The sequence below is a fragment of the Microcaecilia unicolor genome, unplaced genomic scaffold, assembly GCF_901765095.1.
Source record: "Microcaecilia unicolor unplaced genomic scaffold, aMicUni1.1, whole genome shotgun sequence".
NCBI lineage: Eukaryota > Metazoa > Chordata > Amphibia > Gymnophiona > Siphonopidae > Microcaecilia > Microcaecilia unicolor.
This window is the reverse complement of record NW_021963819.1, coordinates 496,415-511,974: the sequence shown is the minus strand read 5'-3', so window position 1 is coordinate 511,974 and position 15,560 is coordinate 496,415. Positions and strand designations below refer to the sequence as shown.

Genomic DNA, 15,560 nt, shown 5'->3' with positions numbered 1-15,560 from the left:
TTTTTGTACATCAGACATTTCACTTCCTGAAGTGCACAAGGAGATTTCTCACCCTGAGCCACTGGCTCATGTTTGATCACTGATCCAAAGTTATAGGGAAAAGCTAGCTACTAAATTTATCTATTTTTTTTTGTACTTATTTTCATTTATTTTCATGTTTTGTGAAGATAAAATATATTTTCACAGAAATCTACAAGTTCAGTTGCTGGTGTGGGTTCTTTCTTCGATTAGAAAATCAGAATGTGGGAAATGGAAGCTTTAAAAAAAAGCCTTTTATTACCTTAGGATTCAGCAATATCCCTGGAGATACATAGTTATCTTATTTTGTTTTAACTTTTATTTCTGAAACCAAGGTTTTCATTTTTTTTCTAACCAAATGACTTCATTTGTGAAAACAAAGTCAAAACACAAACTATGTTGTGAACAAGCTGACACTATTTTCTTTTTCACTATATCCCAAAGTTGCAAGGGAAAGAAAAAGAAAAAAAAAAGTAAGTAGGATTCACTCGAAAGAAGCATCGAGAGGAGGAAAGAAAGTTAGAAAGAGTTGGCGCTCTACAAAGCAGGTATTGTACTCTCTGCACACCCAGCGTTAAAGGGGGGAAAAAGGTGGTTTCACAGCAAGTCAACTCGACGGTAGTAGAGGAGGTAGGCTGTACGCTCCGCTGACGGCTTCACCACCTGGTACTGGTTTATCACTTTCACCGCCTGGTCATCAATGCGTAACCAACCATTAAGACCAATCTGGAAGACATCTGTAGTGTAATGGCCACCAGTTGCACTGTTTCCATGATGGTAGACAACTGGGTTGGGGGGGGGGGGAGGAGAGAAAGAAAATAACTTTGTAGGTGAAAGTAAACAACAGTATTTTAACTCCAGTTTTGTCTGTTCAAGCAAAAGCACCCTGTGAACTACTTGTACGCAATGCTTCAAATCTGCTTTGCTAAAGTGATACCGACTGGCCACCCAATCTGCTTTCTTTTCAATTTCCATTCACCCCCTCCCCCCAATGCATGGCACAGTTTAATAAATTACTTTTTTGCAAAGGAATTACTCAGGTTTGTTCTTCTCCAATGGTGCTGTATGCTGCCAAAAATACATATCTATTTTCACTAAGCAGGTAGTAAAATTTGTATAAAGGTATCTAGAAGCAGTAAACGAACCTGACATGCCCTGAAGACATACAGCAGACAGAGAGGGAAGGGGAAAGGGAAAGAGGACTTGATATACCACCTTTCTGAGGTTTTTGCAACTACATTCAAAGTGGTTTACATATATTCAGGAACTTATTTTGTACCAGGGGCAATGGAGGGTTAAGTGACTTGCCCAGAGTCACAAGGAGCTGCAGTAGGAATCAAACCCAGTTCCCCAGAATCAGAGTCCGCTGTACTAACCTCTAGGCTACTCCTCCACTAGCAACATTCCATGTAGAAGCCTGCCCTTGCAGATCAGCAATGCGGTTGCGCAGGCTTCTGTTTCTGTGAGTCTGACGTCCTGCAGACTCACAGAAATAGAAGCCTGCACGGCCGCGTTGCTGATCTGCAAGGGCAGGCTTTTACATGGAATGTTACTAGTGGAATAGCAACATTCCATGTAGAATCTCAAATAGTAGCAAAAGAATCTCAATAGTAGCAACATTCCATGTAGAATCTCAAATAGGGAAATAGAAATGGGACTTGATATACCGCCTTTCTGAGGTTTTTGCAACTACATTCAAAGCGGTTTACATATATTTAGGTACTTATTTTATACCAGGGGCAATGGAGGGTTAAGTGACTTGCCCAGAGTCACAAGGAGCTGCAGTGGGAATCGAACTCAGTTCCCCAGGATCAAAGTCCACTGCACTAACCACTAGGCTACTCCTCTACTCAGAGCAACTTAACAATACAAAAACATTTTTAAAATCCTATTTGGTTCAATTCTTTAGGAAGGCAAACTTGTGTTGTTGTAATCTTTTGTATCATCTAATCAACCCTCTTTGATCTGCATAACTACAGAATACACAAGGGGAACTGTGCTTTGGCTTGTACCCAAAATGTCTTATATTGACCAACATACTTTGCTCATAGGGGATCATTCAACAATGGTTATAACACGGTAAAGCAGAGTTGATTGCCTATAACAGAGATTCTCTATAGACAGCAGAGGTATACAGCCACACCTCAGATGATGTCACCAACGGAGCCTAGTGTGCCGGTGTATTCCTTCAGCTCAGAAGTGGACCTCTCTTGAGTATGCGTGAGTGTTCCTTCCTCTCCAGTCCATAACAAGGCTAAAGTGAAGTTGCAGACAGAGTACTTTTCCTTATTAATATTTATTGTATTTATGTATTGTGGGATGGGGACGACAACAGGTGAGTGTGGCTGCAGGAGAATGCAGCCACACTCACCTGTTCCCCCCCCCCCCCATCCCCACAAGGTTTGTACTACGATGGCGTCTAAACACGCCCAATGAACTGTAGTACATTTATGGGGGCAATAGCGGATCTTTGCATATTGATGATGAAGCCCAGGGAATGAGTGATGAGGTGAATAATCCAGATCTGAGGCAAAGGAGAGTGCTGAGGTGACCAGCTAGACTGAGAGGACCCAAACGGCACACTGCAGAGAGTCTTGAATTTAAATGGTCTCAACATTGTGAGGGAGGAGTTGTGGAACTGGATTATATTCTATTGTTTGTAAAATGACAAAATTGTCCAAGCAACTGAATTACGACTACACCTGCAGGGTCTGATGGAGGGAGGCAGGAAGAACTAGGGACCGCTGGACTGAGAAGAGACATAGTGCATTTCACTGGTCTATGGCAGAGGGGACCTTTCTTATGAGAGGAAAATTTGCAAAGAGCTGTGGTAACACAGTATAAAGAGAAAAGAAGAGTCCCCAAACGATTAAACAAAAACCAAAACAACAAAAAGAATGGTGGAACATCAAATTCTAACAGAAGAGCAAACGTTTATTGAAATATACAGTAAATATACAGAATTTGATTGGTCTTCCCCCATTCTTTTTGTCTTTTTGGTAAGCAACACAGTAGATCACTGCAGATAAACACCTGTACGGTCCATCCAATCTGCCCAACAAGATAAACTTGTAGCATAAGATCTGATGTGATAGATACTACATGTGTATACTTGACCTTTATTTGTCCTTGCCATTTTCAGGGCACAGATCGTAAAAGTCTGCCCAGCATTACCTTTGCTTCCCAATTACTGGTGTTGCCATCAAACAACCACTAAGCTTCTTTGAATCTGTGCCTTCTAAATTCCTTTTTGTTTATCCCACATATTTTAAAATTCTGCTACCATTTTCATCTCCTCCACTTCCCGAGGGAGGGCATTCCAGGTATCTACCACCCCATCCGTTAAAAAAGTACTTCCTGGCATTATTCCTGAGTCTGCCCCCCCCCCCCCCCCTGTAACCTCAATTTGTGTCTGCTACTTCTACTATCTTCCCATCTGTGGAAAAGGTTTGTTTATAGATTAATGCATTACAAATATTTGAACACCTGTATTTCCTCCAGGGTATACATATTCAGGACCTCAGTTCTTTCCTCATACATCTTGTGACACAAACCCCATACCATTGCTGTTGCTTTTCTCTGAACTGCTTCAAGTCATTTTACATCTTTAGCTAGATAAGGCCTCCAAAACTGAACAGAATACTCCAAATGGGGCCTTGAACAGGGGCATCAATACCTCCTTTCTTCTGTTGGTTATACCCTTCTCTATGCAGCCTAGCATCCTTCTGGCTGTGGCCACCACCTTGTTGCATTGTTTCGATACCTTGAGATCCTCAGACACCATCACCCAGAGTTCTCTCCTCCTGAATTGTGCTTATCAATCTCTCTCCTCCTATCTCATATGTCTCCTTTGGATTTCTGCACCCCAAGTGCATCACTCTGCACTTCTTGGCATGAAATTTTAACTGTCCACTCTTATACCCTAAGCCTTTAACGTAGTGTGCACTAGTGTACTATGGTGCTCAGAATATAGTGCATGAATTTAAGCCATAGAAATGCTTACATCACCACTGGTAATCACCATCATTGCACCAGCCCTCCCTTCCTTCCTGCTGGTGGAGCTACAAACACGCTCACTGCATGTCAATACTTAGCTTCCCATTGTGAACGAGATATATATATATATATATATATATATATATATATATACACACACACACACACATATATATAGGGTGAGCAGGGTATACCAGCGGATAGAATGGCTGTCCATTCTGTTACTTCCTTTTTTCTTTTTTATATGCTTGTGCTAATGCTGTGAAAAATAAATAGTGAATGGCATTAAGCCACTGTGCTCGTTCTCAACATGCTGCATGTTTCACCCTCGGGCTTCATCAGGAGAACGAATCTAAAATGAAAATGTACACATGTAGTACGCTACTACATCTCTCTTACCACTATTAACAACTATCAAAAAGTTCTTTATACTTGCGATTTCATGGAGACTGCCAGGAGGAGATCAGACCATTACTCTACATTACATTACTCTAGTTTCCACCCATTAGCGCAGGAGGAGGCCATCCCATATGGGCAATTTTTACGGGTGAGAAAAATATGCGACACGAAGGAAGATTTCCTCTACCATGCACAAGACATGAGAACAAGATTCATACAGCGGGGATACCCGAGAAAAACGATTAACAGAGCATACAAAAGAGCTGCTAATAGACAGTGGTTATTGCTACCTAGAAGGCAGAGGCCTATGGATAAAGACATTATCACCTGTGTATTACCATTTTCTGCCAGAACATCTCAGATAAAACATATTATAAGGAAACATTGGTCAATAATGCAGCTGCATGGCACACCTACGGCACCTCGATTTGCGTACACCAGATCTCAAAACCTAGGGGAGAGGTTGAAATATCGTGCGCTGGAAGCAGCCCCTATAGAAGACAGAGGGCACAGCAGATGTCACAACTGCCTATATTGTAAACATGCATGGGAGACAAAATCCGTTATCCATCCGGTAACCAACCAGACGATACAGTTATATGGAAAGATGGATTGTGATACAACGCAAGTCATCTATGGTATAAGATGCCCATGCATGAAATGGTACATAGGGCAAAGAAAAAGGAAGACCAAGCAGCGCATAGGCGAACAACTTAGTAACCTCTGCACCCACAAGAAGGAAGCCCCATTAGTTGGGCATTGGGACCTGATGGGACACCGTGAGGAAGATCTATTGTTTGTGGTATTAGTGCATCTTCAACAATCACGGGGAGGTAACATAGTGTCTCAGCTGCTGAGGAAGGAAGCGCAATACATTTATAATTGGCAGACCACACACCCCAGCGGTTTGAATAAAGCGATAGATTGGTGGGCGGTAACGCATCTATGAGGACATGCACCGGCGTTTTCCTGATCCTGGACAGTAGGTCTGATCTCCTCCTGGCAGTCTCCATGAAATCGCAAGTGTAAAGAACTTTTTGATAGTTGTTAATAGTGATAAGAGAGATGTAGTAGCGTACTACATGTGTACATTTTCATTTTAGATTCGTTCTCCTGATGAAGCCCGAGGGTGAAACATGCAGCATGTTGAGAACGAGCACAGCGGCTTAATGCCATTCACTATTTATTTTTCACAGCATTAGCACAAGCATATAAAAAAGAAAAAAAGGAAGTAACAGAACAGACAGCCATTCTATCTGCTGGTATATATATATATATATATATATATATATATATATATATATATATATATATATATATATACACACACACACTGGGAAGCTAAGTATTGACATGCAGTAAGCGTGTTTGTAGCTCCACCAGCAGGAAGGAAGGGAGAGCTGGTGCAATGATGGTGATTACCAGTGGTGATGTACGCAAAATTCATGCACTATATTCTGAGCACCATAGTACACTAGTACACACTACATTAAAGGCTTAGGGTATAAGAGTGGACAGTATATATTTAGGTTTCTATATTCTCCTTTATAATAATCCTATAAGAGAAACCTATCGATTCATCCCCAGTATTGTTTGTATTATGAAATTTTAACTGCCAGACCTTTGATCATTCTTCTAGTTTTTGGAGATCTCTTCTCATGGTTTCTACTCCCTCCAGGGAATCTACTCTGTTGGCTATCTTCATGTCATCTGCAAAAAGGCAAACTTATCCTTCTAATCCTTCACAAACATATTAAACAGAATCAACCCTAGCACTGACCCCTGAGGCACTCCACTGTTCACCTTCCTTTCCTCCGCGCGGATTCTATTTACCACCACCCTCTGCCACCTGTTAGTCAACCAGTTTCCAATCCAGTTCATCGCTTTGGGTCCTAAGTTCAGCCCTCTCAGCTTATTCACAAGTCTTCTGTGAGGAACTGTATCAAAGGCTTTGCTGAAAAAGTAGATTACATCTAGCACACGTCCTTTATCCAGTTCTTTGGTCACCCAAAGAAATCAATCAGATTCATTTGGCAGAATTTTATTTTGGATCCTGCAATCCGTTGGCTTCTAGAAAGTTCCTTCAGCAGTGACTCCATTATTTTTCCTACCACTGACGTGAGGCTTATCGGACAGTAATTTCTCACTTCTTCCATGTCCCCGCTTTTGTGAAGGACCACATTAGCTCATCTCCAACCCAGCGAAACCTCTCCAGTTTCTAAAGATCTATTAAATAAATCCTTAAGAGGTCCTTCCAGGACTTCTCTGAGTTCCCTCAATATCCTGGGATGTATCCCATCTAGCCCCATAGCTTTGTTCACTTTCAGATTTTCAAGCTGTTTATAAACGCTTTCTTACGTGAATGGTGCAATATCCACTCCATTCCCAGATATACCCTTGGCAGATGATTGTAGTCCTTCTCCAAGATTTTCTTCAATGAACACCAAAGGGAATTATTGTTTAGCATGTTCACTTTATCCCCATTACTCTCCACATAGCCTTTTTCTAAGCATCTTTCAGTCTTACAATTCCATTCGTAGCTTTTCTTCTGTGTCAAGATCTCAAGTTCAGGCTGAAAGATCAACCTACATCAAAGGGCAGCCAACCTTTCATATATACTTAGCTATAACTGCGAAGATGTGGCAAGGTTCATAGTGTGACCAGACGCTGACATGGTTGAATTTTTCAGTGAAGGAGAAGGAACAATGTCCTGCAAATAATTAAGCTAGCATGGGTACCAGTTGGGAGATGTATGGCAAGCACAACTCCACAAAAAAAAGCATGGGGAATGCAGTCTGCATTGTGCAGCAGGCACAACCTTAACAACCTTGCTGGCCAGACTTCATGGGCCATATTGGTCTTTATCTGCCATCATCAATCTCGTTTTGACCCAGTTTGATTATTATAATTCCATCTATGCAGGGCGTTTTGAATGTATCTTAAGGAAACTGCAAACTGCCCAAAATACTACGGCTAGACTTGTCATGCTTTGAGAGGGCTACTTCTTTGCTGATACATTTTCATTGGTTTCCCATTACAGCCAGGATTGTATACAAACTCTATGCTCTCATATTTCGATTTTGTATGGTATTGCCTCTCTATGTTGTCCCTTGTTACTTTGCCTCCTCGCAATTCAATCTTTCGTGCAAGAGAATACCTGCATCTTCATTTTCCTACCTGTAAGAAAGTAGTTTATAAATCTATATATTCAGCTACTTTTTCATACCAAGGTACTAAATGGTGAAATTCCTTGTCGAAAAATATAAGATCCCAATTGATTATTTGGGTTTGTGTAAGTTTTTGAAATCTTTCCTTTTCAAAACATTTCTGTCAATTGATCCTGGTGACTAATCTTCCCCTTCCATTCTCCCCATTATGCTTTATTATTGAATTCTTTATTTATTTACGATTCCTTCTTTATTGATATGTGTGGATTTATGTATTTTGTTTCATATTTTGTAATGACTTCTTTTAAGCCTGCTAGGCACAACTCGAAATTGTAGGCTATAAATGTCATAAATAAATAATCGTTCACTATCTTTACTATATGTTTAGTTCACTAGGAAGGGGTGGGTCAGGTAAAGGACAAGAAAGGGAGACAGCCACAACAAAAACACTAAAGATGGTCAAGCTCGTGCGGCTGACAACTAGATTATACCGTAAACCAGAATAGCCTAGGCAGAGGCAATCTGGCAAATGCAGAAGACCAAACGGTTTTTATCTGTCAATAAATATGATGTTAATGACACAAAGTTGTTCCAAATGAAAAAATGTGGGTTAGGAATGTAAGCTATTACAACACTTGCTTTCAATTCATAGAACTATACTTTAGTGCTGACCACTAAAGTACAGCTCTCAGGACATCGTTAAAATAAGGGAACAGTTGTGGTGTCATACTGCCTGCAGTAGGCTCATGATGACTTTGTGGTTAGAAGTATGTGTAAGGACTGTAAATTAAGTACACTTTGTAGATACAGAATACTCCAGGAAACAAGGAATTGCTTATGACATCTTCTTCACACAGTTTTATAATGATATAACAAGTCACAGTTTCCATGTTAAAATGCCCAAAACCACAAAATGATTTCCCTGTGCTAACTGTGATATTCTATATGAATGGGACCTAAGCTTTCTGGTACCTGTGCAGAGAAAAAGTTTAGATTCATTTTTCATTCAGGAGGCATTTTTGTTTTGCATTCAATAAAACAATCTTAGTTTGTGGTAAACGAAACGATATAACAGCTTCCCTAACAGAAACTTCCAAAGATGAGGCGGTAAAGGGTCAACATTACAGCCCAATTACAAATCCTGAATGAAATGGGGCTCCGCCAACTGTGAGGGATGATGACTATGCCACAACAATCCACAGTAATAGCTTCATTAAAAAATATACATATATCTGAGGGAGTGGATTGCCGTATCTCTCCCTAAGCAAGTCTAAAACTTCTGAGCTGTCTCTGTACTAGAGTAATTTCACAAGCTGGATTCTACCCATCAGACAGGATTGCTCCATTTCCCCAAGTAATTTCATCACACCACTTTGTAAGACTACCACATGTACCCAAACCTGTTCCAAAACTTTCAAAATCTCTATCAGTTTTCACAAAAAGATGAGAACAGTTTTTGTTAGCAGTGTCAAACGCAAGGCTTGTACAAAAATCTTGTTTTAGAGGTGGCTTTGTATGTGACACCTGTATGTTATTTATAAATTAGGATTTTGTTACCAATATAAGCATTAGAACCAAGTTCAGTGGTTATTGAGCAATAACCCAAAATATTAACCGTTTCTTTTTCAAACCTCATTTTGCTGTTGTCCCAGAGAAAACATAAGAAGTGAAAAATTCTCTGTTCTGCTTTAGATTTGTGAGGGCTAGGGGGCTCAAGAAGGAAAAGCAGCCGAATGTGAGTAGGTCAGCTCTGTGTTCAAGGTTTAAATTGTCTGATCTGGCAAACCTGTATTAGTAAAAACCCCTCTTTTCAGAAACCATTTAACAAATATCCATTATAAACCTAAGCAAAAAATGCTTCTACTGCATGTGGAGTCCTGGACTTCCCAGAAAACAAACAATGCAACAGAACTATTTGAACTTCCCCAGCTGTAAAGGAATTAAATACAAACAGGCAGACGCTACTACCTTTGCGTACAAAAGCACACAGATATGGAACGCACTACCCATGGACCTAAAAACCACGAACAACTTAACCAGCTTTCGCAAATCTATGAAAACACATCTCTTCAACAAGGCATACAAAAATAATCCTTAATGAAACAAATCACTCCTTTTACCACCCAAATGCTTTAAACACCCCTCACACAACCTTACCTAACACCTTCTAACTAATTATTCTTTTACCTCCAACCTATTACCGAATGTATCTAAGATTATGTAATGATGATATCATATTAACACCATGTACATAAGTACATAAGTAATGCCATACTGGGAAAAGACCAAGGGTCCATCGAGCCCAGCATCCTGCCCACGACAGCGGCCAATCCAGGCCAAGGGCACCTGGCAAGCTTCCCAAACGTACAAACATTCTATACATGCTATTCCTGGAATTTTGGATTTTTCCAAGTCCGTTTAGTAGCAGTTTATGGACTTGTCCTTTAGGAAACCGTCCAACCCCTTTTTAAACTCTGCTAAGCTAACCGCCTTCACCACTTTCTCCGGCAACGTGCAGTAGCGACGTCAGACTCAGTCCGAAACTGCATTCAGCTAGCAGCTTCTTTGAACAGCAGCACAGAGTGACGGAGGACGAATCCCGATGAAGAACTTAAAAAACCTCGCAGCGGCAGGAGGAAGCAGACCTCGGCTGGTGGGGGTTGGGGTCCCCCACCAGCAAAGGTACCCACGGCGGCGGGGGGGGGGGGGGGTCGAAAATGGCGGCGGCGGGGGGCGCTATAATGTGCCCCCTCACTCTGGCTTCGGCCCCCGCTACCGCTGACTTTCAGATACGCCCCTGTTTATGACACAGCCCTTCATGGTCACTTCAGGATTCAACCCCTCTCCATCCCCTCCTATTTGCTTCGTGACATACTGCCACTACTTTATTACCTGTTTAAAGGAGACTTACCTGATAATTTTCTTTTCATTAGTCCTTCCCACTATTTTGGAACCTATGGGATAAATGTGTCCATCAACCAGCAGGTGGACATAAAGAACTGAAAACTGAATTGAGACATCCTCTCTTGGCATCCATGCCAGCACCTCGGTATTTACGTAGACAAGCAGTAAGGAGAAATTCAGAACAAACACAACTACATTAAACAACTTGTTAACCTAAAACTAACCAGATGACCTAACTTATGTGGCCCTCTCTCATCTCTAGACAACTTGTAGAGAACAAGAGATATGCAGAAAGCACCATGGAAGGTAACAGTCATTATATGACCCATTACTTCGCACCGATTAACATCTCAGAAACCTCGGGCGGGCCTCTGGAATAATAGGAAGGTCTAATGGAAAGAATATTATCAGGTAAGCCCTAATTTCTCCTTCCATTACGTAGCTTCCCACTGTTCTATAACCTGTGGGATGTTCAAAATGCGAGGCTGGTCCACTGTTCTCTTCATCTGGTGGGAGGACATCTTCAGGAATGTAGGGAGGAGTGGGCCAAAATCATATCAGACCAGTGGATTCTGGATAATCTTACAGAAGGTTACAAGTTGGAGTTCTCCCACCTGGTCCCTCCACTCTTCTTGCAGTCTCCTTGTTAAAAGGGAACCAAGGCAATCATGGTTCAGGCCACTGTAGATTCCTTGCTGGTGATCCGGGTCATTGTTACAGTTCCTCCGGAACTACTGAGTAGAGGCGAGCTATGGCTCTTCCCACTCTCAGCCCTATGTCCGGTGAGACCCATTTCTGCTGCAATCAGGTCTTGAATGTCTGGATGCATCGGGAAGGCCTTAGAAAGACCTCTAAGCCCCCTCATGATCAACAAAGATGGAACTCCTGACACCGAAGCAGAAGGCTTCTCAATGGAAAGCACCACCAGTGCCTCAGAAATAAGAGTACTGAGCTCCTCCTTATGAAACCTCAGAACATTCAGATCATCCCCCTCTTCAGGAGGGAGCTCTCCCTCCTCTAACAGCTCATTTAATGATGGCTCCTCTGAATACACAGAGGCTACATCAGATGCGGAGAGATAAGCAAAGATAGTCTCATCTGCCCACTCCTGGAAGTCTAAACAAAATCTCTTAGGAGTCAGAGGGGCAGCGGGGCAAGAAACTGAAGCACCTTGCAGCAACTCTGTCTGTCCCTGCATTAGTAAACAGGCCTGGTGTAAGAGCAATATAAACGTTGGAGAAAACAAAAAATCCCAATACAGCTGCTCTGTTGGGCCCTAAGGCTATAAATGGTGGGCTGTGCTCCTTACAACCAGTCAGCCCCGTCAAAATATTGCTTGTTCCCACATTCTCCTGTATCAAGCTGCACACAAGCCCTGCCGGAAAGCCTGAAGACCCCAGCATTATTGGATGCTGCATTGAATCCGAAGATGTGCTGCCGCTGACCGTTTCCTCTGTGTCTCGCGGAATTCCCGGCGTGCATGCATTGTCATGCCCCAACGCTTTCCAGCAGGTCCCACAGTGGGAACACCTCTTAACTGCCTCCATGGGAGCCACCATTCATCTCGACTGTCACAAGTGCTGCACAATGTGTCCCAAGTGGTAAGGCAGTATCCCTCCCCTGCACCAAGTAGAACCTGCAGTCCTTCAAGTAATTCTGAGTCAAACTTTATTCAGACTTACCAATGCAAGCTGCTCCTCCCAGGCTCACAGTTTCCACAAGTGATCAGCCACAAAGCGACAAGGCAGTGGCCAAAAGGATGCTAGGCTGAACAAAGAGGGGTATAACCAGCACAAGAAAGGAGGTGTTGATGCCCCTGTACAAGTCGTGGGTGAGGCCCCACTTGGCGTATTCTGTTCAGTTTTGGAGGCCGTATCTTGCTAAGGATGTAAAAAGACTTGAAGCAGTTCAGAGAAAAGCGACAAAAATGGTATGAGGTTTGTGTCACAAGACGTATGAGAGACTTGAGGACCTGAACATGTATACCCTGGAAAAAAAGGAGAGACAGGGTGATATGGTAGACATTCAAATATTTGAAAGGTATTAATCTACAAACCTTTTCCCGAGATGGGAAGATGGTAGAACTGGCGGACATGAATTGAGGTTGCAGGGTGGCAGACTCAAGAATAATGTTAGGAAGTACTTTTTTTTAACGGAGAGGTTGGTAGATACCTGGAATGCCCTCCCGTGGGAGGAGGTGGAGATGAAAACGGTAATGGAATTCAAAAATATGTGGGATAAACAAAAAGGAAACCTGTTTAGAAGGCACAGATTCAAAGAAGCTTAGCGGTGATTAGATGGTGACAGCAGTAATTGGGAAGCAAAGCTAGTGCTGGGCAGACTTCTACGGTCTGTGCCCTGATCGTGACTGGGCAGATTTGGATGTGTTTGAGTGGGGCTTCGAAGACAACTTCAGAAGTTGGAGAACAAGGACAGTGCTGGCCAGACATCTACGGTCTGTGCCATGAAAACGGAAAGGACAAATCAAGATCAATTATACACATGTAGTGGCCTAGTGGTTAGGGTGGTGGACTTTGGTCCTGGGGAACTGAGGAACTGAGTTTGATTCCCACTTCAGGCACAGGCAGCTCCTTGTGACTCTGGGCAAGTCACTTTACCCTCCATTGCCCCATGTAAGCCGCATTGAGCCTGCCATGAGTGGAAAAGCGCGGGGTACAAATGTAACAAAAATAAAATAGATACTATTGGAGATTCTACATGGAATGTTGCTACTATTGGAGATTCTACATGGAATGTTTCTATTCCACTAGCAACATTCCATGTAGAAGGGTGCGCAGGCTTCTGTTGAAGCAGAAGCCTGCGCGGCCACATTGGTGATCTGCAAGGGTCGACTTCTACATGGAATGTTGCTAGTGGAATAGCAACATTCCATGTAGAATCTCAAATAGTAAGAACAGTGGAGGAGTGGCCTAGTGGTTAGGGTGGTGGACTTTGGTCCTGGGGAACTGAGTTCGATTCCCACTTCAGGCACAGGCAGCTCCTTGTGACTCTGGACAAGTCACTTAACCCTCCATTGCCCCATGTAAGCCGCATTGAGCCTGCCATGAGTGGGAAAGCGCGGGGCACAAATGTAACAAACAAAAAAAAAAATCATACCGTATGCTATATCTTGTTGGGCAGACTGGATGGAATGCACAGGCCCTTTATCTGCCATCATCTACTATGTTACTATTTACAATTCTTACCACAAATGAGAAAGGCTCAGAACTAATACACTGTCCCACGCTCTCCAGCAAACATTTTTCTTTCTTTCTTTGAGGTTGTTGTGCTGGAAAATGAGAGCTCCAGAGGAAATAGGGGAAAAGTGAAAGTAAATTCGCAGGGCATCTCAGACAGGTATCTGAGATCTCCGGATATGACTCTGCACACTCAAGCCACCCACAAAGCCTGGCTCTTCTCCCAAGCCTTTAATATAGAGGGCAACTCATTATATATACCCATTCTGCACATGGACTAGCTTGCTACACATACAGTAATTTAGATCAGTTCCTTACTTCTTGCTTAACTATACAAAGAACTTGCCTTGATTTTAGCCAACCATCAAATTATTCCGACTGACTTTATACCACGCATCTTGTTCCCATATTGCTCTTGGTCCCTCAACTATTTGGTAAGCTGTATTGTAGAAAATCTTTAGCATCATATTTATGTTAGTTGAATGTTCTAATGCATGCTTTATAGGTGTATCATTAGTATTATGCTATCATTGTATTATATCTCTGGTATTAGAATTCCAGTGCTGTTAAATGTGTATATTTTTGATACTGTTTCATGGTAGTTCTATTATCAGGTTTCAATTTACTGCTTTCAAGTTTACCTCATTTATTGTATTTATGTTCAGTCTTAGTTTTTTTTTACTATTGTTATGCTGTTAACAAAATTGTAAGTTTTATGTTAAACTGTACCTGCTGCACACTGCCTTGGGTGAATCTCTTCATAAAGGTGATTAATAAAGCCCAATAAATAAATAAATAAATAAAACGGGACCACAAGCAAATCACTCAGAATCAGAGGCTGAAAAGTATGTCCATCCACCTGCTGGAGATAGAAAATACTGAGGAGCTGGACTGAATGCCAAGAAAGATGTCTCAGCTCAGTTTTCAGTTCTCTATTTCCACCAGCTGGTTGATGGACACAACTATCCCACAAGTTCTGGAATAATGAGAAGCTACGTAATAGAATAGTCAATTCTACCAAAGCCTGGAAGAGACTAGATGCAAGCAGGCAGTGCTTAAGTAGAGATGTCTGGGTTGTGTGGGCAGTGTAATGCAAAAAAAAAAAAAAAGTCACTGAAATAATAGTATGCACTAATGCCTATATCATGGAAAGTACTCAGAGAACTGAAAGAAATTATTAGAGTTAAAGGGCTGAGCCCTGTGGAACACCAAAGAGTAATTTATGTATGGCCGAGGTGGAGTGAGAGATGACCTTAAACGTATGATTATAAAGAAAAGATACAAATCTGTTAAGTCAAACACTGCAGAGAGGTCGCCCAGAGGGGACCTGGGAGAAATAAGGGCAACTACAGAGATAGAGCAAACAATGAATGGATTGGAGAACAGGCAGACTTGGGCTACATGTCATCTTAAAGTAAGATATTTTAATGTAAAGGGCCTGATCATCACATCCAAAGACAATTCTTATGAAGACAGAGTTCAAGACTAAAATCAGACTTTATTTTCATCCAAGAAACCCATTTACAAGCAAGGGTTACCAGGTTCCTTAAACACAGCACCTTTACTTAGGCACTATGTGCATCCAATCATGAAGACAAGAGAGGTACATTTGTACTTGTTAAGTGCCTACTTGGAAAAAAATATCATTGGCAAACATACACTCCCTTAACAATGCTCAAGGGTCTTTTATGATCAAACTAGTAAAACATGCCCGTTTCTTGCAGCAATGAAACGGGCGCTAGCACGGTTTCCTTCCGGACCTCCCCCCCCCCTCCGTACTCACTCCGTCGGCATTCGTCCGCCATTGTTGCTGACCTTGCACGCCACTTTCAATTTGCTGTCATTGCTCCGCCCTCAACGTCATCACGTTAGAAGCGAG

The 15,560-nt window shown here is 42.1% G+C and overlaps 1 protein-coding gene across 1 annotated transcript in view; it reads right to left on the bottom strand.

Moving 5' to 3' along the window:
* The window catches only part of LOC115459662 (ubiquitin carboxyl-terminal hydrolase 10-like), a 185,700-nt gene continuing 170,140 nt past the window's right edge, over positions 1–15,560 (bottom strand). Inside the window, exon 14 of the mRNA XM_030189467.1 lies at positions 1–803. Coding sequence (XP_030045327.1) covers positions 616–803 — 188 coding nt within the window. The 3' untranslated portion in view covers positions 1–615. The remainder of the gene's footprint in view (positions 804–15,560) is intronic.